At 46.0% G+C, this 27,373-nt stretch overlaps 1 protein-coding gene across 5 annotated transcripts in view; it reads right to left on the bottom strand.

Annotated features, from left to right (window-relative positions):
• Window positions 1-27,373, bottom strand: part of senp7b (SUMO specific peptidase 7b) — a 54,341-nt gene that overhangs the window by 2,096 nt on the left and 24,872 nt on the right. For 2 of the 5 annotated variants that reach the window (XM_071330269.1, XM_071330268.1), the window contains exons 3-21: window positions 26,492-26,580; window positions 24,129-24,416; window positions 23,643-23,743; window positions 22,665-22,849; window positions 21,687-22,086; window positions 15,452-15,573; window positions 14,425-14,571; window positions 13,166-13,199; window positions 11,330-11,554; window positions 10,557-10,777; window positions 5,463-5,539; window positions 4,989-5,105; window positions 4,519-4,638; window positions 4,143-4,235; window positions 1,357-1,529; window positions 599-651; window positions 462-505; window positions 305-373; window positions 43-193 (exon numbers count right to left, since the gene is read on the bottom strand). In XM_071330269.1, coding sequence (XP_071186370.1) covers window positions 43-193; window positions 305-373; window positions 462-505; window positions 599-651; window positions 1,357-1,529; window positions 4,143-4,235; window positions 4,519-4,638; window positions 4,989-5,105; window positions 5,463-5,539; window positions 10,557-10,777; window positions 11,330-11,554; window positions 13,166-13,199; window positions 14,425-14,571; window positions 15,452-15,573; window positions 21,687-22,086; window positions 22,665-22,849; window positions 23,643-23,743; window positions 24,129-24,416; window positions 26,492-26,580 — 2,709 coding nt within the window. The remainder of the gene's footprint in view (window positions 1-42; window positions 194-304; window positions 374-461; window positions 506-598; window positions 652-1,356; window positions 1,530-4,142; window positions 4,236-4,518; window positions 4,639-4,988; window positions 5,106-5,462; window positions 5,540-10,556; window positions 10,778-11,329; window positions 11,555-13,165; window positions 13,200-14,424; window positions 14,572-15,451; window positions 15,574-21,686; window positions 22,087-22,664; window positions 22,850-23,642; window positions 23,744-24,128; window positions 24,417-26,491; window positions 26,581-27,373) is intronic. The other 3 variants (XM_071330270.1, XM_071330271.1, XM_071330272.1) reach the window with 3 other exon arrangements.

Raw genomic sequence — 27,373 nt, forward strand, 5'->3', positions numbered from 1 at the left:
GCTTGTTGTTAAGCGTGGGAGGTTACAGGGGGAGGGCCGTACCTGCAGAAAGCTCTCCACGTACTGCAGGAGGTAGAGGCCACAGTCGCTGCTGTTGTCCTGTAGAGGGACTGTACAGTGGGAAGCCTTCATACTGTCCACAGTGAAGTCTCTGCGTGTTCCTCTACGCACCTCCCACTCTACATGTAGGTAACTGGAGAGGACAGCCGGGAGAGATTGAAACTAGTGTACACACACATATATGAACCACACACACACAAAACAATGCAGGCGCGACAGACACAAACACACAGAGAGTACTCACTCCCGCAAGAGCTTATAGATGCTCTCATGGTAAGAGATCTTCAGGGAGTCCATGATGAGAATGCAGGGTCTACAGAGAGAAGACAACCCTGTGATATTACACACACTGTTATAGATGGAGGAAGTACAGACAATTCATTCACAATTAATGCACTCACTTCTTAATGATGGTCTCCCTCTGACAACCATCTTGGGTACACGCCTTCAAAATTGGAATAATGTAACTTAGAATGTTGCACACATGCTCAAAACATCTGATATTTTTGATTGTTTTACAAAAGAGGGTGATATTTACTGGTGGGTTGTTGGGCCTCAATATAGGTTTCCCGCTGGCTTCCCCTGTTCCACCTGAAGTACGTACACACACACACACACACACACACACACACACACACACACACACACACACACACACACACACACACACACACACACACACACACACACACACACACACACACACACACACACACACACACACACACACACACACACCTTTTAAAACCAGCAGCAAATGTTTAGTTACTTTGATTTTGTTCTGTGGTATTATGGCCAAATGTGCATGCTCCATTTCTCAGTGTTTCTTGGCTGGGTATGGAGGGCACGCTAGACCTGAACTACAGCCACCAGGCCAACCAAATAATTCCATCTGCAGTTGGGATTCAATTACACACACGCATGAACATGCACACATAACATAAACATCACATCCAGGTATGGCTAGAACACCCCCTAATCGTCAGTTTTCTGAGAGAGACATCATTTTCAGAGGTCTGGAGTTGTATATAACAACATAAGCCCTAACATAGGGTTTTAACGGGTAGTTAGGGACTGACATCGCAGCCTAAACAGCCCCCTAGCTACCTTCCAACAACATTGAGGCAAAATAAAAACGATCTAACCCAACGTTAATTTGGTCATTAAAGTTAAACAAAGCATGTGGACGCAACCCGGGCTGATTAGAAACACTATTACAGGGCCCTGGTGAGAGAAGTCAGATTCTGCCAAGGTAAATATTACTAACACACAATGCATCGCCGCTGTCCAACGCACCTGCTCCGTTCTGCAGTTTGGGGTTGCTGGCCTCTGGAGAAGGCCCAGTTGAAGCCTGGGGCTGGCATTTCCTCTTCCCCCCGTTGGCCTCCACTCCAGCTGGGCCGGACCACTCCTCATGCTGGGCCTGCTCCAGGCCAGGGAAACAGATCACCACAAGGTACCAGTGGGCTCTGGGGAATCAGACAAGGGAATGTGCAATGTATCATGTATGTGGCTATATGAGAAGTGTTCAATGTGTATGATAAGAGTAACGTATAAGGTATATATTATGTACAGTGTGTAATGTACAGTGTCTATTTTAGACACACAGTACTGCTGTATACAAGACAATCCTTCCCTCGGGGACATTACAGTTCCTCTAATCCTATCCTAGGAGAGAAAGCGTAATGGACTGGGGATACAGAGATCTGTGTTACCGTATCTACATTCTCATCTAGATATATTTGATCATGGCAATACAGAGCAATGAGCAGCATGTGTTGTTTCAATGTGTAAAGAGAGAAACCAGTCAGTCTAGTGGAGTAAATGGCATTCACAAGACACTATAGGGAACAGCTGTGTCCCCTGTCCTAGCCTGGCTGTGTCCCCCGTCCTAGCCTGGCTGTGTCCCCCGTCCTAGCCTGGCTGTGTCCCCCGTCCTAGCCTGGCTGTGTCCCCCGTCCTAGCCTGGCTGTGTCCCCCGTCCTAGCCTGGCTGTGTCCCCCGTCCTAGCCTGGCTGTGTCCCCCGTCCTAGCCTGGCTGTGTCCCCCGTCCTAGCCTGGCTGTGTTCCCCGTCCTAGCCTGGCTGTGTCCCCTGTCCTAGCCTGGCTGTGTCCCCTGTCCTAGCCTGGCTGTGTTCCCTGTCCTAGCCTGGCTGTGTTCCCTGTCCTAGCCTGGCTGTGTCCCCTGTCCTAGCCTGGCTGTGTTCCCTGTCCTAGCCTGGCTGTGTCCCCTGTCCTAGCCTGGCTGTGTCCCCTGTCCTAGCCTGGCTGTGTCCCCTGTCCTAGCCTGGCTGTGTTCCCTGTCCTAGCCTGGCTGTGTCCCCTGTCCTAGCCTGGCTGTGTCCCCTGTCCTAGCCTGGCTGTGTCCCCTGTCCTAGCCTGGCTGTGTCCCCTGTCCTAGCCTGGCTGTGTCCCCTGTCCTAGCCTGGCTGTGTTCCCTGTCCTAGCCTGGCCTGATTCTCTTGTATAGCAACACTCTGGAAGATACCGTGTCAGAATATAAATCTGTATCTGGAGCTTAGCCCATTTTCCAGCTACACGTCAGTCGGGAGGTATTGTCATTGATGCTTTTATACTGAAAACCCATTAAGATATGTACAATAGGTCTGCAGTTGTATATCATAATATATGCCATTTAGCAGACACTGACATCCAAAGCGACTTAGTGTCATGCCTGCATACATTCCCCTGTGGGTGGAATTGAACCTACAGCACTTGGCATTGCTAGAGCCACCCTCCACGGACTGAGCAGGGCTCTAAATCATTGTGCCGGGGACAGAAGACCGTGTTGACAAAGGTACAGTATCTAGACTAAAACCCTTCTACTGTGGTCCTAAAGGGAACAGGGAACGTGACGCTGTGCATCACTCCATCCAGACCGCCATCATTCCACAGCCATATGAATGAAGGTACGCACAGCTGGCCCCGTCTCTGTCAGGCGTGACATATAGTGTACAGCAGAGTACAGTAGTGTAGTATAGAGTAGTGTAGTGTAGAGTAGTGTAGAGTAATGTAGTGTACAGTAGAGTACAGTAGAGTGGTGTAGTATAGAGTAGTGTAGAGTAATGTAGTGTACAGTAGAGTAGTGTAGTGTAGTGTAGAGTAATGTAGTGTACAGTAGAGTGGTGTAGTATAGAGTAGTGTAGTATAGAGTAGTGTAGAGTAATATAGTGTACAGTAGAGTAGTGTAGTATAGAGTAGTGTAGTATAGAGTAGTGTAGAGTAATGTAGTGTACAGTAGAGTAGTGTAGTATAGAGCAGTGTAGTGTACAGTAGAGTAGTGTAGTGTAGAGCAGTGTAGTGTAGAGTAATGCTGTGTACAGTAATATAGTGTAGTGTAGTATAGTGTAGAGCAGTGTAGTGTAGAGCAATGTAGTGTACAGTAGAGTAGTGTAGTGTAAAGCAGTGTAGAGTAATGTAGTGTACAGTAAGGCAGTGCAGTGTAATGCAGTGTACAGTAGAGTAGGATAGAGTAATGTAGTGTACAGTAGTGTAGTGTAGAGCAGTGTAGTGTAGTGTAGAGTAGAGTAGTGTAGTGTCGAGTAGTGTTGAGTAGTGTAGTGTAGAGCAGTGTAGTATAGAGTAATGTAGTGTACAGTAGAGTAGTGTAGAGCAGTGTAGTGTAGTGTAGAGTAGAGTAGTGTAGTGTCGAGTAGTGTTGAGTAGTGTAGTGTAGAGCAGTGTAGTATAGAGTAATGTAGTGTACAGTAGAGTAGTGTAGAGTAATGTAGTGTAGAGTAGTGGTGTAGAGTAGCGTAGGATAGTGTAGTATAGTGTAGGGTAAGGCAGTGTAGGGCAGTGCAGTGTAGGGCAGGGTAAGACAGTGTAGTATAGTATAGTGTAGTGTAGAGTAGAGTAGAGTAGTGTATTCTGTAGAGTAGAAGTATTCTGTTCTGCTTTGCGAGATCAACAGAAATGGTGTCATTATTGGTCCAAGTCTTGGCTCTACCCTCTCTCTCTCTCTCTCTCTCTGTGTGTGACTGTGTGTGTGTGTATGTGTGTGTGTGCGCGCGCTGTGTTTGTGAGAGAGTGTGTGAGAGTGTGTGTGTGTGAGTGCATGCGTGTCTATGATTCTCACTCACTTGTGATTGACAGGCACAAACAGGTAGTCCTTGTTGAAGATGTCAACATGGCGGGTCCACGTCCTCACCCTCTGGTGCCTCCTGTCCCTGGCCCTGAGAGGAAGGAGAGGGGAAACACTTCACAGCAACACATACTACTCCTTCCATCACAATCCAGGAAGAATATCTCTTAACAATACTCCTTATCTAAAATGCTCCTTATCTTCTCTGTCAATACCATCATTAACATCGTTAGCATGTGACTAAGCCACCAGCACACGTAGAGCACGCCGCCAGGAGCCTAAGACCAAACATGAGCCCCCCGCGGGGCGCCATGTGACGCGCGGCCGAGCCGCCCACTAAGCTGTTAGAAGACGCTGAGTGCTGATCTCCTTACGGGATGGCAGCCTCCTCCTCCAGGGACGTGTCCCTGCGGGTCAGCTGCTTGTAGAAGAAGCTGCTGAAGACATGACATCTCTCTGCCAGGGGCCCCGGGGCCCGCTCCAGGAGAAGATACCTGAGGGGACAGGAAGATGCTGAGGTTTTGCTGTACTGTCACATGCTGTGTGGCTGAGCTAAACTATGGGGACGTGGCTGATTTCCAAATATGTTAAATGAAGCTAATGTTAGGGTTTGGTTATGATAATGGTCAGTTTTAGGTTTTGGGTGGTCAGCCTGTCAATGGGATGCTGGTCAGAAAAGTCCCCTTAGTCCTGCTTCATTGTACTTAGTTGTGGTTTGAACCAATCAGCATTCAGGATTAGACCCACCCGTTGTATAATCACTGGTTACACGTCTGCCAGCTGGCTAAGATGTTCACATGACAGGAGAAAAACATTGGTCCACAGGCAGATCACTAGAACTCACTTAAGGTAGAAGTCGATGATGACGTCATTGAGGAACTGGCCACTGTCCAGACAGTCTAGGTCCTCTGTTGTCACGGTGATTCCCCCTTTAGAAGGGAGTGGTGGGTACTGGATCAACCTGATGATGAAGAGAGACAATAGTTCATGTGTAAACAGCAACAACTAATACTAACTAATATAGTTAGTAATATACTAGGTAGTATATTCTACATTGAAAACCATCCATAACAATAAACTGGTGAGCAGCAAGATATACTGCCCTCACCTGGTGGACAGCAAGATATACTGCCCTCACCTGGTGGGCAGCAAGATATACTGCCCTCACCTGGTGGGCAGCAAGATATACTGCCCTCACCTGGTGGGCAGCAAGATATACTGCCCTCACCTGGTGGGCAGCAAGATATACTGCCCTCACCTGGTGGGCAGCAAGATATACTGCCCTCACCTGGTGGGCAGCAAGATATACTGCCCTCACCTGGTGGGCAGCAGGCCCTTGAGTCTGGAGTAAGGCTCTCTGCTTCTGTGGTTCGCTCTGGTCCGACTGGGGCTCCCCTGATCGGAACAAGAACAGAACAGAAAAACTTTACAGAATCACCTGTCAGAAGTCATAAGTCATCACTCTACAGATTCAGGTGATCAAATTCAAAGTTTTGGCGAGTGATGAGAATGAGTGGGACCGAGATGATACAGTCAAGGTCTGCTCTGATGATGAACAGCAGAGAGGAAGAGAATGACGCCACTCACTGTGTGTGTGTTGGCCAGACATGCTGCAGATCTGCCAACTCTGTCCAACTTTTTAGAGTACCAGATGCGGGCGGCAAATTGGAGATACAATTCGCGCGCATAGCACGCGTCGAATTGGGGTTTTCTTTCCCAGCACGCGCGCTGTTTGTGAGTCTGATCGCAATTCTAGAATTGTACCAAATGAAGTCTATAAAAGGTTGAAATAGGTACTTTCTTGACAGCATTCCATTTAATGCCAATATGTTTATATTTATTTTTTATTATACTTTTGTAATGCTTTTTGTGACGTAGATCATAATTAAAGTTAGTCTATCAGGTTGTGTGGAAAATACAACTAATGGGACGCAGAATTAAAAGTATATCACAATCGCACAAATGCGACCAGTTATTTTTCGTATTTGCATTTAATTTCTTTCACTAGCAGATGCGAGTGAACTGCTGGCACTTTAGAGCCCACTGAATGTCCATCTTATGTTCGCTAACGTTAGCTTGAAAAAATGTGTTTACCTTTCCACAACACACGGAGTTGAAAAGGGATTTGTCCATGTGTTGACGTACAGCTGACAGTCAGCAAACTCAGCATCACAACAAATAGGAGGGGCAGACACGGGGGTAGCTGCGTCGAGTAATTATGTATTAATCTTCATGTCCGTTGACACAAACTCCGTACATGTCTGTGTTTTGCAGCTCGAGAATCGGGATGTTAGATTTACTCAGTGGATTTATTTTTTATTAAAATGTAAAAAAAATATATTAAAAAAAAATCGGGCCCTATTCATTTCTTCGTACTTTTAACTCGGATCTTGTACCTGCGTACATGGACAGAGAATTGCATAGTTGGTACGCAAAATGCGTGCATGTTGCTGCGTCCACAGATGAGGTCAAGGGAGCCAGCTCATAAAGACCCCAACGAGGTCTTTAACGCCTACTTTGGTCTATGCCAGCTGGCCCCAAAAACCCTGATGTTCCTGGGCCCTCCCTGGACCACACACCACACACACAACCCCCGCCACACACACACACTCTCTGCCAATCACATATCACCCCTGCCGTACTCATCATCCCCACCACACACACACACACCTTCGCCCACCCAGATCCCTTCTAACTGCCTGTGTAATTCCTCCATCCTTCTAGGACCTGTGAGGCAGTAGAGACCAAGCTCACTTCTGCAGCTGGTTGGGTGTGATCCCACCCCCCCACTAACTCTGTCCAACAAGCCATCTCCACTAGAGGTCGACTGATTATACATTTTCAACGCCGACACCGATTATTGGAGGACCAAAAAAAAGCAGATACAGATTAATCGGACGGTTTTTATATACACTGCTCAAAAAAATTAAGGGAACACTAAATTAACACATCCTAGATCTGAATGAATGAAATATTCTTATTAAATACTTTTTTCTTTACATAGTTGAATGTGCTGACAACAAAATCACACAAAAATTATCAATGGAAATCAAATTTATCAACCCATGGAGTTCTGGATTTGGAGTCACACTCAAAATTAAAGTGGAAAACCACACTACAGGCTGATCCAACTTTGATGTAATGTCCTTAAAACAAGTCAAAATGAGGCTTAGTAGTGTGTGTGGCCTCCACGTGCATGTATGACCTCCCTACAACGCCTGGGCATGCTCCTGATGAGGTGGCGGATAGTCTCCTGAGGGATCTCCTCCCAGACCTGGACTAAAGCATCCGCCAACTCCTGGACAGTCTGTGGTGCAACATGGCGTTGGTGGATGGAGTGAGACATGTCCCAGATGTGCTCAATTGGATTCAGGTCTGGGGAACGGGCGGGCCAGTCCATAGCATCAATGCCTTCCTCTTGCAGGAACTGCTGACACACTCCAGCCACATGAGGTCTAGCATTGTCTTGCATTAGGAGGAACCCAGGGCCAACCGCACCAGCATATGGTCTCACAAGGGGTCTGAGGATCTCATCTCGGTACCTAATGGCAGTCAGGCTACCTCTGGCGAGCACATGGAGGGCTGTGCGGCCCCCCCAAAGAAATGCCACCCCACACCATGACTGACCCACCGCCAAACCGGTCATGCTGGAGGATGTTGCAGGCAGCAGAACGTTCTCCACGGCGTCTCCAGACTCTGTCACATGTGCTCAGTGTGAACCTGCTTTCATCTGTGAAGAGCACAGGGCGCCAGTGGCGAATTTGCCAATCTTGGTGTTCTCTGGCAAATGCCAAACGTCCTGCACGGTGTTGGGCTGTAAGCACAACCCCCACCTGTGGACGTCGGGCCCTCATACCACCCTCATGGAGTCTGTTTCTGACCGTTTGAGCAGACACATGCACATTTGTGGCCTGCTGGAGGTCATTTTGCAGGGCTCTGGCAGTGCTCCTCCTTGCACAAAGGCGGAGGTAGCGGTCCTGCTGCTGGGTTGTTGCCCTTGATTTCACAGAAGTGTGATTGACTTGGAGTTACATTGTGTTCCCTTTATTTTTTTGAGCAGTGTATATATTTGTAATAATGACAATTACAACAATACTGAATGAACACTTATTTTAACTTAATATAATACATCAATAAAATCAATTTAGTCTCAAATAAATAATGAAACATGTTCAATTTGGTTTAAATAATGCAAAAACAAAGTGTTGGAGAAGAAAGAAAATGTGCAATATGTGCCATGTAAAAAAGCTAATGTTTAATTTCCTTGCTCAGAACATATGAAAGCTGGTGGTTCCTTTTAACATGAGTCTTCAATATTCCCAGGTAAGACGTTTTAGGTTGTAGTTATTATAGGACTATTTCTCTCTATACCATTTGTATTTCATATACCTTTGACTATTGGATGTTCTAATAGGTACTTTAGTATTGCCAGCCTAATCTCAGGAGTTGATAGGCTTGAAGTCATAAACAGCGCAATGCTTGAAGCACAGAAGAGTTGCTGGCAAACGCAGGAAAGTGCTGTTTGAATGAATGCTTACGAGCCTGCTGCTGCCTACCACCGCTCAGTCAGACTGCTCTATCAAATCATAGACTTAATTATAATAAACATAATTAAGTCTTAATATTAATATGGTCAAATCCGGGAACTATCATTTCGAAAACAAAACGTTTATTCTTTCAGTGAAATACAGAACCGTTCCGTATTTTATCTAACGGGTGGCATCCCTAAGTCTAAATATTGCAGTTACATTGCACAACCATCAATGTTATGTCATAATTATGTACAATTCTGGCAAATTAATTACGATCTTTGTTATGAAGAAATGGTCTTCACACAGTTCGCAACGAGCCAGGCGGCCCAAACTGCTGCATATACTATGACTCTGCTTGCACAGAACGCAAGAGAAGTGACACAATTTCCCTAGTTAAAAGAAATACATTTTAGCAGGCAATATTATCTAAATATACAGGTTTAAAAAGATATACTTGTGTATTGATTTTAAGAAAGGCATTGATTTTTATGGTTAGTTACACATTGGTGCAATGACAGTGCTTTTTTCGCAAATGCGCTTGTTAAATCACCCGTTTGGCGAAGTAGGCTGTGATTAAATGATAAATTAACAGGCACCGCATCGATTATATGCAACGCAGGACAAGCTAGATAAACTAGTAATATCATCAACCATGTGTAGTTAACTAGTGATTATGTTAAGATTGATTGTTTTTTATAAGATAAGTTTAATATAGCTAGCACCTTACCTTGGCTCCTTGCTGCACTTGCATAACAGGTTGTCAGCCTGCCACGCAGTCTCCTCGTGGAGTGCAAAGTAATCGGCCATAATCGGTGTCCAAAAATGCCGATTACCGATTGTTATGAAAACTTGAAATCGGCCCTAATTAATCGGCCATTCCGATTAATTTGTCGACCTCTAATCTCCACCCATCAGTCTCACCATCTCCACACCTCAGTCTCCCCATCTCTACATCTCCACCCCTCAGTCTCCCCATCTCCACCCCTCAGTCTCCCCATCTCTACATCTCCACCCCTCAGTCTCCCCATCTCCACCCCTCAGTCTCCCCATCTCTACATCTCCACCCCTCAGTCTCCCCATCTCTACATCTCCACCCCTCAGTCTCCCCATCTCTACATCTCCACCCCTCAGTCTCCCCATCTCTACATCTCTACCCCTCAGTCTCCCCATCTCCACCCCTCAGTCTCCCCATCTCTACATCTCCACCCCTCAGTCTCCCCATCTCTACATCTCCACCCCTCAGTCTCCCCATCTCTACATCTCCACCCCTCAGTCTCCCCATCTCTACATCTCCACCCCTCAGTCTCCCCATCTCTACATCTCTACCCCTCAGTCTCCCCATCTCTACATCTCCACCCCTCAGTCTCCCCATCTCTACATCTCCACCCCTCAGTCTCCCCATCTCCACCCCTCAGTCTCCCCATCTCCACCCCTCAGTCTCCCCATCTCCACCCCTCAGTCTCCCCATCTCTATATCTCCATCCATCAATCTCCCAATCTCCATCCCTCCAATTTCCCCATCCCTCCATCTCTCCCCTCACTGGACACTGTCACTTCATCAAAACTAAGTCAGGGGCCACTCACACTGTGTGTGTGTGTGTGCGTGCTGACAGGGCCACTTCTTCTAGCTGGCGCCACTAACTGGCCTTCATAGAACCTGCTGTTATGTTGAGCACCCAGACCTCCCAGTGGATTGAATAACACAGACATTATTATAACAGGTTTATCAATGTATACCTCTGCATCTTAAGGCAGAAGGATGGAGAGTTGGTGGGACAGGGGACGAAAGAGCACAGAGGTATATACACACTGTCAAGCACATAGACACAGACACACAGACATATTCACACAGTTCTGAGCTCCTGAGTGACTATACTGACCTTTGCTGCCACCAGGCTCTGCCCCAGCAGGGTGAGGAGGTGGGCGTCCTGGGGACAGCTGTGTATCAGTGCCAGGCCGTCTGCCCAGGACAGAGGGCTCTTCAGGTCGTAGGAGCGGCCCTGACGGAAGGCCTCTACATCCAGCATGGAGGCTAGCAGAGCAGCCTGCAGATCACCCAGCTGTTCTCCTAGGACCAGGAGGAGGAATGGACAGGCCTGACCTATATATCCACAATAGGAGGGAACACACACACATTAACACACGGACAGATACACACACAGAGAAACACACTGTTCCACACGTTGGCAGGTGATGACTTTCTTTCCTCGAGAACATGAGGTTGAATCATGACGGTGTGCTGCATTGTGATCCGCCCACTAATACTCAGTAACTAGCCCACATTAAGGACAACGCACCACTTCTACCCCTCCTTGACTTTATTTAGGTTTTGGAGGCAGAATCTTGGGAAGTTTGTTTTCCTGTTGACCTTCACAGCTTGATTGAACCTTGAACTCAATTAATCCACCTCTGGATCGGACGGAACACCAGTCCCAATTTATCATCAAATTCTCGGCATCTGGTGAAAATATGTTGAGCCACTATTCATATTACTATAGATGTATTTATCCTCATTTAACCAGGGAAGTCACATTGAGATTGACGTCTCTTTTTCAAGTGAGCTCTTTTAAAGTTAACATGGACTCTCAAGTCTCGACTAACACTGTAATGAATTTCTCTGTCTTAATTCTCCCAGTTGGTACAGTAGTCTTACCAGGCAGTGTAACGGGGTGGAGGGCTGAGAGCTCTGTCTGCACCAGGTTGGCCTGGGCCTCAGACACCCAGAGGAAGAGCAGGGAGGGGGCCGCTCGGCCGGGACTACCCTGGAAGAGACTCCCGTCTTGGGCTAGACCCCCGTCCCACACCGCGTACCCCCTGAGCTGGGACGCCACCAGGCTCACCGACACCCCCCCCTCCTCCTCGGATGACACCCTGGAATCTGTTGGAAAAGGGGGGGGGGGGGGTGTAATAATTCTGTTTTGATCATACTGGATATCAGATGACAGGGAAGTATTTTTTGTTGGATTATTTCTATAATTTATTTAAGGATCTTATACAGTATTTTGGAGAATGAAGAAAGACTGTCTAATACACTGACTATCAGGGGTTAAGAATCCAAGACCCTGGAGTTACTAGCACCATGCTCTCACTAACTGACCACCTCCTGCTCAACATAAGCGTCTTAGGACATTAGTAAGATCCACAGATGCACCCGGAGTCAAGTGGGGTGAAAAGGTCGTGCAAACCAGTATGGCCAACCGTCGCCAAACGTAAATAGAACCCTAAGCTGAGCTTCTTAACCCTAACCCAGTCCAGAGAAAAACAGGTAAGTGTGTAGAGGTGTGTGTGTGTTCAGGTGTAAGTGTGTGTATGGGGGCAAAAGTGTGTGACCCAGACAGTTGACCAGGGTCGTTACATGCTCACCTACAGTAAACAACATGGTAAGCCATGGGACAATAACAAGAGTAACCGTAATGAGATTTATATAAAGGATTAAAGATGGGTTATCGAAGGGAACGTCAGGCTGGAATTAAATCATTACACATAATTAATATTACAAACTGGGTGGGTCGAGCCCTGAATGATGATTGGCTGACAGCCGTGGTATATCAGACCGTATACCACGGGTATGACAAAACATTTACTTTTACTGCTCTAATTATGTTGGTAACCAGTTTATAATATAATAGCAAGGCACCTCTGGGCGTTGCGTCGTGCTTAAGAACAGCCCTTAGCCAGGGTATACAGTTGTTTTGGCCATATACCACACCACCTCGGGCCTTATTGCTTAAATATAGAATAGGCTGATCTGATCCTTCTACATGTATATAATACCTGTAAATCCTTAACTACAGGTTTTTTGCATCGTACTGGCCGCCTACCTTTCCTTCCTAGACAATGGATTTCAGAACAGAAGTGTGTTTGCCAGTCTGACTTCACTAGCCTGGTCCCAGATCTGTTTGTGCTCTTGCCAACTCATTTGCTTATTGTCAAGCCAAACATGTTTAGCATGACAATGAAGGCCAAGGAGTTGGCACGATGGCACTAACAGACTGCCACTCATCTGCTCGCTGCCCTCCTCATCTGAATACCTTGACCTAAGCCTCATCACAAAGACACTGAGGCCACAATCTATGACGTCAGGCCGCAATCTATGACGCCAGGCCGCAATCTATGACGCCAGGCCGCAATCTATGACGCCAGGCCGCAATCTATGACGTCAGGCCGCAATCTATGATGTCAGGCCGCAATCTATGACGCCAGGCCGCAATCTATGACAGATTGTGCCCCGTTAACGTCATCTGAGGAGAGGAGAAGGGGGCCATCATCTATGTGGTGGCAGATGGTGGCTCAGGGAAGCTATGGAGCCCATATGATCCCCCTGGGGAAGGGGAGGACCCTGCATGTGTTGCAGTAAAGACTAAAACACACAGTGACTTCACCCTCTGAGGCTTATTGAGACCTTTTTATCATCTTTCCCCATCTGATCATTAGGCTAGGTCATACTCCACCACACACACAGCTGCAATGTCAAGCTGTCAGTGATTACCTTTCAGCGGTAGAGTGATGCCATCATCTGTTACCTATAAAAAGAGGAGGGAGATGAAATATATTAGCAGGAGGAAAACGCTGACATGTTGTCATTACGGTATGTAATAAGAGAGAGGATGAATAAAATAGCTGATCAGAGAAGAGGTAAAGGAGAAGAGATTGAAGACAGGTGGAGGGATATTATACAGCATCCTGTTGGGTTTATATACTAGGAGGGTAGACTGACCCCTGACCCTGATGCTCAGTCTTGACCAACCCCTAGACCCTTATTCCCCTAGCCCAGACCAGATGCACTTGTGTAGATCTGAAAGGATTAAATAGGTATTCACATTGGACATATTTAGCATGGTTGCTATGGAAACAATATCAATCATAACAGAATAATACATATTCTGTTTAAAAGGGTTGTCAATAAAAAAGACAATGCCTCGTTCAACAACAGAAGGAACGTTTCCAGACATGACAAAAGCAGCTAAATAAATCAATCAATAAAATAGGCAATGGGGACTTCCCTGTTGTTGTGCTGATGTCACAGTGGAAAACAACAACAGTCTGACACTATTGACCACAAGGCAACTGCTCCGGACTCACTGACCACGGTTTCATTCACCCCAGTACTCTGTCATTAGCACCACACTATTTCTTAACTGCTTGTTAAAGGATTTTATGGCCCTTGAATGGACTTGATGGGAGTTTGTAGAACACCTGGTGATAAACTGCCGATGTTTTGCCAGTTATGGTCTTGAGTTGCTTATCATGTTATTGTTCCAGCAAGAGACTGGCATGTGGGTTCATGAGACTGCCAGTCAAGGTTGTGTTCGAAGTGTTCAAAGTAGCGACACATATTTGATCTTCTATTTTATTACAGCTCTCTCCATCCGTCCCATCAGTGTAATATGTAAGTCCTATTTTGTGAGGACTGGCCCATTAAGACGTTGGACAACACATGTCCTTTATTAAAATATAAACCAGGAACAAAAACTAGTGATGGGCCAATCCCATTAAGGGGGAAGCTATCTGGAAGAGAGCATGGAAAGAAAGAGAGAAAGAAGCTGGGCAAATATTGATGTGAAATCAGGACAGTGGGGAAAGAACCTGGTTGTTTCTGTCTTCCATTCATAAAGGCTTCAACTGAGACACAAATTTGGAACGCACAGGTATTATGCTCAGCTAATTTCAAATGTGGCGTACAACCACACGCCTATGTGTACACAAAGATAGAGTGACCTACACACACCACTAGCCAAAGTGTCTTACCACCAGGTTTCCATTGGCCTGTGCTCGGACCACCCCAGCGTGCAGTGTAGAGAAGGACAGTTCCATGATAGGAGGCAGTGGCTGTGTGCTGCCAGGTTGGTGCTCCGATACGCTCTGTGACCCAATGACCTTCTCTCCAACCACAGCCTGTCAATCACAACACAGGGGCACCGGCACACATGGAAATAATTCACAATATTGCATAAAACACCTCATATTTACCTCAACTGCTTAAATAGATTTCTTCCCAGGCATGAAACAAAGGCTTTCCTGGAAGCAAATCGACCAAGATTTCCTAGAATGTTTTCAATTGGTGATGTCTTGTCTTTTAGTTGCAACAAGTTACAGTGGATGGAGTTTAAGGTGGAGGCCCTTCAGCTAGGTCCCTCCAGCTACAGTAATGGTAGAAGAGACACTGCACTGAGCAACATAGAAATCATAGAACAGAGATGGGAAGCTCTATTCAAGATGCTCAACAACAAGGGTTACATCTGTTCCTCTACAGCGTCTCGAAACACAATAACAAACATGTTGGATCTTAACCTTGCTTCTTCTAAAACATCCACTGGGGAGGCTTTCTACTACTAATTATCTCACAGCACCAGACTGGTTTCTTTTATTACTTACACATTCCCAATCCCCACTGTGTGCTAGCTAGCTGAACCTCTACATGTGTTACAGACAGGCAGTTAACTGACAAGAGCTGGCAAACCTCACCTCAGTCGTGATATTGGCTACAATGTTGTCTTCTCCAAGTCTGACCTCTCAATCCAAGTCTGAAATAGCTGGCTTCTCTGAGCACTGTCTTCTCTGAGTACTGCATATAAAAATGTCCGTCTTGATTTGATGTTCTCTGATTGTCAAATGCTCTAATATTTTTCAAACCAGACAATATGTTATTTGTCCAGGCAACCATAGAATTAGAACCATATCATTAGAATTCTACTCACTTAAAGTGAATAGGCCTCTGACATGTGATGACGTACCATGATCATTAGAGACACATGCCCCCTCCCATCCCTCCTACCTGTTTGAGTACATGTTCCTCTGGGGTGGGTTGGCCTTGCCTGGGGCTCTGTTGTGGGGTCTTCAGCCTGGGGCACTCTTCTTCATCATCCATGTCCTCCTCATCCTCACTGGACAGCACAACTGACATACAGAGACACTCAACTTAGTATGGTGATTATACACTGTCGTTATACAAACAACGGGAACTAATAATATTACAAGCCAGCGGTCTGTTGCAGCAGCTGGGTGTAAAAAAGTTGGGCTTAAATGATAAGCGGAAGGTAGCAGCACCCAGAATATACTAGCCTTTCTTTCAAAATGAGGGAAGAGAGAAAGAGGAGAAAGAGAGAGGAGAGAGAGAGAGGAGAGAGAGACAGAGAGAGACATGTGTATACACCAGTCTGTGGGTGAGGGGATTGTACTGTATATAGTAAGGTGCCTACACACACTGAGGCTGGTCCATGCCAAGGCTGGGGTTGGTGGGTCCAGGGTAATAGGCTTGCCAGGGAGTAATCTGGAGTGTGACGCTCAGCGCTGAGCTAGCCAGAACTGGAGCACCTTGTCCTGCTGTACCACCAATGACTGTTCTATATCTATGGTGCCACCTATTGGGACTGGCACCTTGAAGTGACACTGACACCGTTAGTTAGTGTGTCAATGGGGTGGCTTCACGAAGGAGCTGCTGGCACACTGACTGTCACTGAAGTTGAGAGCAGGAGCTCCTTTCTGTGCTCTACCACCTACTGAGACTGTCACTTTCAAGTCAGTGTGTTAATGAGTGTGTCAGTTGCTGGCACACTAACAGTCAGTGAAAGACTTAAGAGGATTGGAGTGGTATCTATTTGTATTCAAGATGACTACTTTGATGAATGATTAGCCATTATCACGATTTTTAAAGCCCCCAAGCAATCTTTGTAATTTTATTTTTAAATCACTGTCTGTTAATTTAATGAAAATAACTCCAACATATATTTGTTTTATCATTTACACTGAGTATACCAAACATCAGGAACTGAGTGCATTTCCTTGAGCCTCATTTCGCCCTTCAAACACTCCGTCTGATCGTGTCGGCGTTAGGAAACAAATGTGAAGATATTTACATAGACAGCCCTGATTTCTCAATGGCTGGCCATGCCTTCCTCCTGGCGACTCCAACCTTGGCCAACAGCCCCGCCCCCCCCGCTGCTACTCGCCCAAGCCTCCCCAGCTTCTCCTTTACCCAAATCCAGATAGCAGATGTTCTGAAAGAGCTGGAAAACCTGGACCCATACAAATCAGCTGGGCTTGACAATCTGGACCCCCTATTTCTGAAACTGTCCGCCGCCATTGTCACACCCCCTATTACCAGCCTGTTCAACCTCTCCTTTGTATCATCTGAGATCCCCAAGGATTGGAAAGCTGCCGCGGTCATCCCCCTCTTCAAAGGGGGAGACACCCTGGACCCAAACTGTTACAGACCTATATCCATCCTGCCCTGCCTATCTAAGGTCTTCGAAAGCCAAGTCAACAAACAGATCACGGACCATCTCGAATCCCACCGTACCTTCTCCGCTGTGCAATCCGGTTTCCGAGCCGGTCACGGGTGCACCTCAGCCACGCTCAAGGTACTAAACGACATCATAACCGCCATCGATAAAAGACATTACTGTGCAGCCGTCTTCATCGACCTGGCCAAGGCTTTCGACTCTGTCAATCACCATATTCTTATCGGCAGACTCAGTAGCCTCGGTTTTTCTAATGACTGCCTTGCCTCGTTCACCAACTACTTTGCAGACAGAGTTCAGTGTGTCAAATCGGAGGGCATGTTGTCCGGTCCTCTGGCAGTCTCTATGGGGGTACCACAGGGTTCAATTCTCGGGCCGACTCTTTTCTCTGTATACATCAATGATGTTGCTCTTGCTGCGGGCGATTCCCTGATCCACCTCTACGCAGACGACACCATTCTATATACTTCCGGCCCTTCCTTGGACACTGTGCTATCTAACCTCCAAACGAGCTTCAATGCCATACAACACTCCTTCCGTGGCCTCCAACTGCTCTTAAACGCTAGTAAAACCAAATGCATGCTTTTCAACCGTTCGCTGCCTGCACCCGCACGCCCGACTAGCATCACCACCCTGGACGGTTCCGACCTAGAATATGTGGACATCTATAAGTACCTAGGTGTCTGGCTAGACTGCAAACTCTCCTTCCAGACTCATATCAAACATCTCCAATCCAAAATCAAATCAAGAATCGGCTTTCTATTCCGCAACAAAGCCTCCTTCACTCACGCCGCCAAACTTACCCTAGTAAAACTGACTATCCTACCGATCCTCGACTTCGGCGATGTCATCTACAAAATAGCTTCCAACACTCTACTCAGCAAACTGGATGCAGTTTATCACAGTGCCATTCGTTTTGTTACTAAAGCACCTTATACGACCCACCACTGCGACCTGTATGCCCTAGTCGGCTGGCCCTCGCTACATGTTCGTCGTCAGACCCACTGGCTCCAGGTCATCTACAAGGCTATGCTAGGTAAAGTGCCGCCTTATCTCAGTTCACTGGTCACGATGGCTACACCCACCCGCAGCACGCGCTCCAGCAGGTGTATCTCACTGATCATCCCTAAAGCTAAAACCTCATTTGGACGCCTTTCCTTCCAGTTCTCTGCTGCCTGCGACTGGAACGAATTGCAAAAATCTCTGAAGTTGGAGACTTTTATCTCCCTCAACAACTTTAAAAATCTGCTATCCGAGCAGCTAACCGATCGCTGCAGCTGTACATAGTCCATCTGTAAACTACCCACCCAATTTACCTACCTCACCCCCCATACTGCTTTTATTTATTTACTTTTCTGCTCTTTTGCACACCAGTATCTCTTCTTGCACATGATCATCTGATGATTTATCACTCCAGTGTTAATCTGCTAAATTGTAATTATTCGATTTATTGCCTACCTCATGCCTTTTGCACACATTGTATATAGATTCTCTTTTTTTCTACCATGTTATTGACTTGTTTATTGTTTACTCCATGTGTAACTCTGTGTTGTCTGTTCACACTGCTATGCTTTATCTTGGCCAGGTCGCAGTTGCAAATGAGAACTTGTTCTCAACTAGCCTACCTGGTTAAATAAAGGTGAAATAAAAAATAAATAAAAAAATTGGCTGATAGGATGGTCTAGAGCCCACCCCCTTACCCAGATGAACAGTCATTGGTCTATTATCATCAGATCACATTGTGATGTCATGATGTGGGCCAAAAGTTCCATCCCACCAGAACAAGCTGAAATTCAAGGCATTGTTTTCTAACATCTCGTACAGAAAAAGGGCATTATCATAATTTCAGTGATATTAAGTGTGATATTAATGTGAAAATAGCATAATCTTTTTTTAAGAACAATCACGTTTTTAAATGCACCTCCCTTTTAATATATCACATTGGTTATGATGAAGTACGCAATATTAGCCTACATCCTGTTGTTCACCAATACCTTTGGCATAAATACAGATTAGCCTACATTGTACAGGTCCTGACATAGGACCACGGACATAGCTGGAGATGGCTGTTAGCTGCTCACACAAAGTCAATGGGTTAATTAAAGGTGGACTAGAAGCTCCTGGTAGCAGCGGAAGGACCCAGAGTCGGAGGGGGAAGTGGAGGGGGGAAGGGGATTGGGTCAGTGTGGGTCAAGTGCCAGTAGACAGACACAGGACTAATGGGCTTTATAGGGAGCTTTGGCTATCCACAGTAATCTGGGTGACTACTTGTCTCCCTCCCCCTCCTCCCCATAACCCTGGTGTTGCAGCGCCATGCTCTACCAACTGATCCACACGGGACCTACATATTCCTCCTCCCACTTCCTGCCGTTTCCCTATCCCTGTCTCCTCTCTCCCTGTCTCCTCTCTCTCCCTGTCTCCTCTCTCTCTCTCCCTGTCTCCTCTCTCTCTCCCTGCCTCCTCTCTCTCCCTGTCTCCTCTCTCTCCCTGCCTGCCTCCTCTCTCTCCCTGCCTGCCTCCTCTCTCTCCCTGCCTGCCTCCTCTCTCTCCCTGCCTGCCTCCTCTCTCTCCCTGCCTGCCTCCTCTCTCTCCCTGCCTGCCTCCTCTCTCTCCCTGCCTGCCTGCCTCCTCTCTATCCTCCACCATGCATGGTACATTAACATGGAGGGATAAAGGGGACTGAGAATAACCAAGTCTTCTCTCGTTATCACTGTGGTCTTTTCCTTGTCAGCACTTTGAGTGCATGTGAACACGCACACACACACGCACGCACACACACACACACACACACACACACACACACACACACACACACACACACACACACACACACACACACACACACACACACACACACACACACACACACACACACACACACACACACACACACACACACACACACACACACACACACACACACACACACACACACACACACACACACACACACACACACACACACACACACACACACACACACACACACACACACACCTCAAAAAAAGTGAGCCACCCCTCTGCGGTGGAGCCAGGCATTAATCTCTCAGCACCGCTGACAGCTGATGGTTTCCCATGCCCGCCTCTGGCTACACATCTCTGACCACAAAGAGCTTGTAAAGCTGTAACTAGGACCCATTATGAGAAGAGAGAACAAATGCAGACCAGATGAGGATCCTCATCGGATGTTGTGTCCTCATCATTCCCCTGGTGATGCCCCAGCCCCATGTTGACAAAAATATATTTTAATGGCAAATATTGCCTGTACCGAAAATTACAAACCCAAGCTTGAGTTTCCTCTCTCTTCCAACCGCTTCTTGGCTCCCTAGCTCCCCATGTCATCATCATTATGAAGGCTCCTGTACTCGTTACTACCTAATCACTGGGGATTTGAAGGGCCAAGACTCCGCTAGAGAGAGGAAGCCCATGGGTCTCTGCTAGACAGGTCCTCGCTAAGGACGCAGCTCACCACAGATCCAATCAGTGGCTATGGGCGTGGCTTAGTTGCATAGAAGTTAAGGTTAGTGTTGGTTATAGGGGTGGAGCTTAGGTCCTTCCATTCTAACGCCACGGTGGTGGTGCACCATGCCAGCAGAGGGAGTTTCCCTGTAAATTGCTTACAGTGTGTCAGAGTGCGTTGGTAAATTCAGAGTGTTTCGATCTCGGGAGCGTTCAGAGTACACTGGACGCTCTGGCCGAGGAGAAAGGTTGATCCGAGCGTTCTGTAGCTGGCTAGCTACTTCCAGACATAAATGAGAGAACACCTCACTCTGACCATTTTACTGGTCTTAGCAGAGCTGGTTAGGCCGTTTTCATGTTATCTAGAGCGTTGGTGACTAACTGTGATTCTGGATACAATTTAGTTATGTTTTTTTTGCCAATGTTTACTGACACCGGTAATATTCAACAGGTGTTGCGTGTTCGTAAATTCATCAGTTTTTAATCTGCTCTAGCCAGAGTGAATTTACGAACGCACCCTTAGTCTCCCTCGCCCCCAGTCTGGTTTGCATAGCCACAAAGTCAGACTCCTCAGCCACATTCTGCCTTACAAATGACCTCATCGCTTTCTTAAAGAGACACCGCACACTTTGATGAAAGATATGGCTTCTTCTATGCAAATGTTGATCAGTACAATCAAATAATATGTTCTAACAGTTCCCCATAAAATAAGTCCTAAACGGAAAGGATTGTTTATCATCTGCAGCCCCATAATATCAGCTACAACAAGCTCAATGCACACACTCCTGTTGAATAATATGCACTCACCTGTATTGTGAATAGACCTAGGCTGCATCTTGATTCACCCGGTTTATCAATGCAGATTTACCATTCAAATAAATGACCATTATGTTGTTTGGTACTTAGATTAGTAATAACAAGTCAAACTGATTGCATAACAGTAGCTGAGTTTATCTGTCTGGATCAAGTGCCATTCTGGGTATTTGTCTAATACGCCTTCTTTCTGTTGTTGCTGTGGTATCGTTTTAGTATTGAGCATCGTGATACTAGCCAGCCTGTTATGTAAAGCCCTGAACCCCACTAAGACATACAGCTGAAACCGCTTCCTCGCCTGTTCATCCATTGGTGTCGGACGATATTCTATACTGATGCCACTGGGTGAGGAGGGCATTTTGCTTCGTTTATAATGTTGGTTCAGTGTAACAACACTCGTATTACAGAGTAGTATGTGATGTCAAACCGCCAGTCTATGCGCGATGTGGTATGTTCTGATCAATATGCTATGAAGGGTTCAACAGTGGGTCAACTTACTAGGTTCTGTGGAGGTGGGCTTGGGCCTCCTCAGCCTGAGATGGAGGGAGAGACACCTGGTTGGAGGCCTCCTCTCTCTGTCTGTGAGGTTAGCCCGGAGGGGAGGCCTCCTCTCTCTGTCTGTGAGGTTAGCCCGGAGGGGAGGCCTGCTAAAGGAAAACCGCGTCTCCCGTGTGGCCTGGGTCACTGAAGCCACAGCGGAGAGGGGGTGTCTCGGGGACCCTGTGGATGCCCCTCTGGCCCCTGACATCAAGGGGCGGTCGGGAGGGTCGTCACTATCTGAGCTCTGGCTTCGGTGGCCTGCTGGGACAGGGACACTTCCCCTGGGGCCCGTCCCTGGTGAACCACTAGTCCTCTTGATCTGATTCTGCAGTGATCCTGAGCTTCCCGTCCTCTCCTTCTGAAAGCACACCAGGTAGGACTACTATTCACAGGGGTTAACCTAACAGAAATTCCCCTAGAAATGATTACAATCAACTAGAAAAAATAAATCCTAAAAGAAAATGTATGAGCCTGCATATGCCCCTACACTAACCAGCTTGTTCTCATATAGGCCACACTTTACAAGACTCAATACTATTCTATAGACCAAGCTACCCTGGGGTGTTATCCTGTAGCAAGATATGGAGCTACCAGCTCAGCTGAATCAGGACTATCTGTATAGGGTGGAAGTTAAACAACTTGGCTGTTCACTGTTGTCATTTCACTGTAAGGAATAGACCTAGCAACACTGAGTTAGCCAACACTAACAAACCATGCCTGAAAAAGCTAGCCAACGCTCAACCTAGCTAGCTAACAAGTATGGTTACGACCAATAACTATGTACCAGACTAGTAAGTATAAACAATTGTTTTCTACTAGACATCTTTATGTGAGTCCTGAGGCCAGTCAACTGTATGTGTCCCAAATGGCATCCTATTAACTATAGTGCACTATCTAGGGAATAGGGTCCCACTTGAGACACAACCATAATCCTACCTCTGTGTTTTGTGGTGGAGATCCATTCATCCCAGAGTCACGTCTCCTCCATGTTGAGTCTCCCGGGGAGACAGAGCGCCTGTCGTCCGTCTTTGAGGAACTGTCCACCTCTCTTTCTGGAGCCGGTTCTGATGCAGAATCCTGCTCCGACTCCACTGGGCTGCATCTCACAGACATTTGGGAATCTCCCGAGGAAGATGTAAAACAGAAAAGGAATAATAAATGATATGCCATTTAGCAGACACTTTTATCCAAAGTGACTTTGATAAACGTTTTTGTATGGGTGGCCCCAGCGGGACCTGAAACAACGAAATAAGCTAGTAAAACAACCGTTCCATTTTGACAGAGAAACAGTAGCCTGGTTGTCTACAGGTATGACATGACAGCGATAGCCACAGGAGTTGGCTAAAGCACACAGCTAAATATGACGTCTCCTGAACGAGAAAGAGTTAAAAGAAAAGCAGTCTAACGGCAAGAGATTGTTTACTGCAGGCATTTTTAACAACGCCATAAAGTTAAGCATTTGTTTATCCAACCAGGAAAATGGTCAGGCTTGCCAGCACAATGTAGAAGAGGGAAACGCAGGGGGAGGTTAGGTTAGATACAGCAACACCTGCTAAATGTTAACCCCACTGCTCCATGAAACAGCAATAAAACACTTAACAAGGAAAACTCATGATTACACAAGTATGTTTGAACCTTAATTGGTTAGGCCTTTGTAGATATAAGCAACCTCCGACTGCTGTGGATCTACAGCCTAGACTGAGCACCAACATTTAAGAAAAATGTTTTTAGAGAAATAATACATTTTCACAAAAATAGCATAGCATCCACAAGTGTAGATTGTCTTCATCAGGCCTCCTAACCTGAGCACATTGTCTAGGGATTGTTTTGGACTGTGTGAGAAAGATTGAATGGTAGGCTAGGATTTCACCTCAATGAACTCTCTGTGAGTGTGTTTGTGTGTGAGACACTGACCACTGAACTCTGCACGGGGCGTCTTGAGCAGTGGCGACACACACCCAGTCTCTTGATTCTTGTCCCGGCACAGTGTGTCTGATGCCCTCTTAGGGCGCCATCTAGTGGAGGACAACGGTACAGTCAGTTCAAATGATTCCAAGCATAGATTTCTATGGTCGGTGTCACTTCTAGTTCTGACAGAGTTACAGACACCAGAACAATTGTGAACCGAACAAGCAGAATCACACGTGAATTCACATTTAAAAAATCAACTACGTTCTAATTCCTAGACTTAAAGTTATCAATTTTTTAAGATCTATTACATTGTAATTTTATTTATATTTATCCATAGCGACTTACCGGAGCAATTAGGGTTAGGTGCCTTGCTCAAGGGCACATTGGCACATTTTTCACCTATTCGGCTCGGGGATTCGAACCAGAAACATTTCGGTTACTTGCCCAACGCTCTTTACCACTAGGCTACGTGCCGCCCTGACGACATACCCGTTTTTGAAGCAGGGAGGAGAGGCTGCTGGGAGTCTTTGTTCAGCTTTGTGTGTTGATGATGTCACAGGGCTTGATTGGATGTGAGGTGGCTTCTTATGAGTCAGAGACTCCGTCTGCTTTCTAGGTGTTCCGTTGACTGCTAGCTGACAGCGAGGGGGTAATCTCCGCAGTGTGTTAGGCATGTGGGTCTCTCTCCATTTGCTGTGCTCTGGGGAATTCCCTCTCTGGCTGGCAACTGGACGGTGTTCTGGGGTCTGAGCTGGTCTCTGGAAGCCTGTTGACTGGCTGGAGTTCCAAAGTCTCAGCAATGTCTATCTAACATCTCAGGAACTACATCTATACCATATACAGTTGAAGTCGGAAGTTTACATACACTTAGGTTGGAGTCATTAAAACTCGTTTTTCAACCACTCCACAAATTTCTTGTTAACAAACTATAGTTTTGGCAAGTCGGTAAGAACATTATCTAATTTTTCCAAAAATTGTTTACAGAAATATTATTTAACTTATAAGTCACTGTATCACAATTCCAATGGGTCAGAAGTTTACATACACTAAGTTGATGGTGACTTTAAACAGCTTGGAAAACTCCAGAAAATTATGTCATACTTTAGAAGCTTTTAATAGGCTAATTGACATTATTTGAGTCAATTGGAGGTGTACCTGTGGATGTATTTCAAGGCCTACCTTCAAACTCAGTGCCTCTTTGCTTGACATCATGGGAAAATCAAAAGAAATCAGCCAAGACCTCAGAAAAAAAAGTGTAGACCTCCACAAGTCTGGTTCATCCTTGGGAGCAATTACCAAACGCCTGAAGGTACCACGTTCATCTGTACAAACAATAGTACGCAAGTATAAACACCATGGGACCATACAGCCGTCATACCGCTCAGGAAGGAGACGCGTTCTGTCTCCTAGAGATTAACGTACTTTGGTGCAAAACGTGCAAATCAATCCCAGAACAACAGCAAAGGACCTTGTGAAGATGCTGGAGGAAACCGGTACAAAAGTATCTATATCCACAGTAAAACAAGGGAGAAGTCACTGCTCTAAAACCACCATAAAAAAGCCAGACTACGGTTTGCAACTGCCCATGGGGACAAAGATTGTACTTTTTGGAGAAATGTCCTCTTGTCTGATGAAACAAAAATAGAACTGTTTGGACATAATGACCATCGTTATGTTTGGAGGAAAAAGGGGGAGGCTTGCAAGCCGAAGAACACCATCCCAAACGTGACGTACGTGGGTGGCAGCATCATGTCGTGGGGGTGCTTTGCTGCAGGAGGGACTGGTGCACTTCACAAAATAGATGGCATCATGAGGCAGGGAAATTATGTGGATATATTGAAGCAACATCAAGACATCAGTCAGGAAGTTAAAGCTTGGTCGCAAATGGGTCTTCCAAATGGACAATGACCCCAAGCATACTTCCAAAGTTGTGGCAAAATGGCTGAAGGACAACAAAGTCAAGGTATTGGAGTGGCCATCACAAAGCCCTGACCTTAATCCCATAGAAAATTTGTGGGAAGAACTGAAAAAGCGTGTGCGAGCAAGGAGGCCTACAAACCAGACTCAATTACACCAACTCTGTCAGGAAGAATGGGACAAAATTCAAAAAACTTATTGTGGGAAGCTTGTGGAAGGCTACCCGAAACGTTTGACCCAAGTTAAACAATTTAAAGGCAATGCTACCAAATACTAATTGAGTGTATGTAAACTTCTGACCCACTGGGAATGTGATGAAAGAAATAAAAGCTGAAGTAAATCCTCTCTATTATTCTGACATTTCACATTCTTAAAGTAAAGTGGTGATCATAACTGACCTAAGACAAGGAATTTTTACTAGGATTAAATGTCAGGAATTGTGAAAAACTGAGTTTAAATGTATTTGGCTATGGTGTATGTAAACTTCCGACTTCAACTGTAACGGTAATATCATCTGTGTAATATAACCTGCACTTTTTTTGTCATCATGATTTCCAGCTATACACACTGTACTACACATTTTGACCAGGTACATTTAACTGGTTGAAGAGCACCATCTACTGAAAATAGTAAGCACTGCAGATATCCATGACCACTGCATCCTGGCAACAAAATAACCAACAAAAACCAGGCACGAGGTGAAAGCGCAGAAAAGTGGTGGAAAGAGTGTCATGGTTGACACGTTACGCTCCCAACGGGGTCAAGAGGTAAGTCAAGTAAGTCATCTAGGAGAGATAATTGACAGTCTTAATCCAGCAGCACTGTCCAAATAAGCTCTGGTCCAGTGCGTCACGTCACTTGTTGATGCTGTTCATTAATCTCAGCAGCATGAATGCTATGGACCAGAGCCATGTACAGATCGTTTCTATACATACCTCTGTTTCCCTGCTCTGGAGATGTGTCCATTCAGAGAGCCAACCTGTTCAGGCCTTTTTCCATTTGAAGAGCCATTGCACCAGCTTGTCTGAAATGACAGTGTTGTTTCAGCATAACTATTAACTCATAGGCTACATAGTACATTGACCTACAGCTTTTAAAGTGTCTTGAGAGTGATAGGTTTAAATTAGAGAAGAGTCTTGGGTTGGGTCGCAAATGGCACCCTATTCCAGAGGAGGCTGGTAGGAGGCACTATAGGAGGATGGGCTCCTTGCAATGGCTGGAATGGAATTAATAGAACGGAGTCAAATGTGGTTTTCATATGTGTGATACCGTTCCATTAATTCCATTCCAGCTATTAAAATGAGCCCATCCTCCTATAGCTTCTCCCACCAGCCTCCTCTGCCATTGTCCCTGTTGTGCACTAGCCACCCTGTGGGTTTTGGTCAAAAGTAGTGCATTGATTATATAGGAAATAGGGTGCCATTTCAAAATCAAATCAAATTGTATTAGTCACATGCATCGAATACAACAGGTGAAGACTTTACAGTAAAATGCTTACTTACAAGCCCCTAACCAACAATGCAGTTTAAAAAATATGAATAAGAATAAGAAATAAAAAGGGACAAGTAATCAAAGAGCAGCAATAAAATAACAATAGTGAGACTATGATGCCAGCAGCATACCACCCTGCATACCACTGTTGGCTTGCTTCTGAAGCTAAGCAGGGTCGGTCCTGGTCAGTCCCTGGATGGGAGACCAGATGCTGCTGGAAGTGGTGTTGGAGGGCCAGTAGGAGGCACTCTTTCCTCTGGTCTAAAAAATATCCCAATGCCCCAGGGCAGTGATTGGGGACACTGCCCTGTGTAGGGTGCCGTCTT

The sequence above is a fragment of the Salvelinus alpinus genome, chromosome 10 (genome assembly GCF_045679555.1).
Source record: "Salvelinus alpinus chromosome 10, SLU_Salpinus.1, whole genome shotgun sequence".
Taxonomy (NCBI): domain Eukaryota; kingdom Metazoa; phylum Chordata; class Actinopteri; order Salmoniformes; family Salmonidae; genus Salvelinus; species Salvelinus alpinus.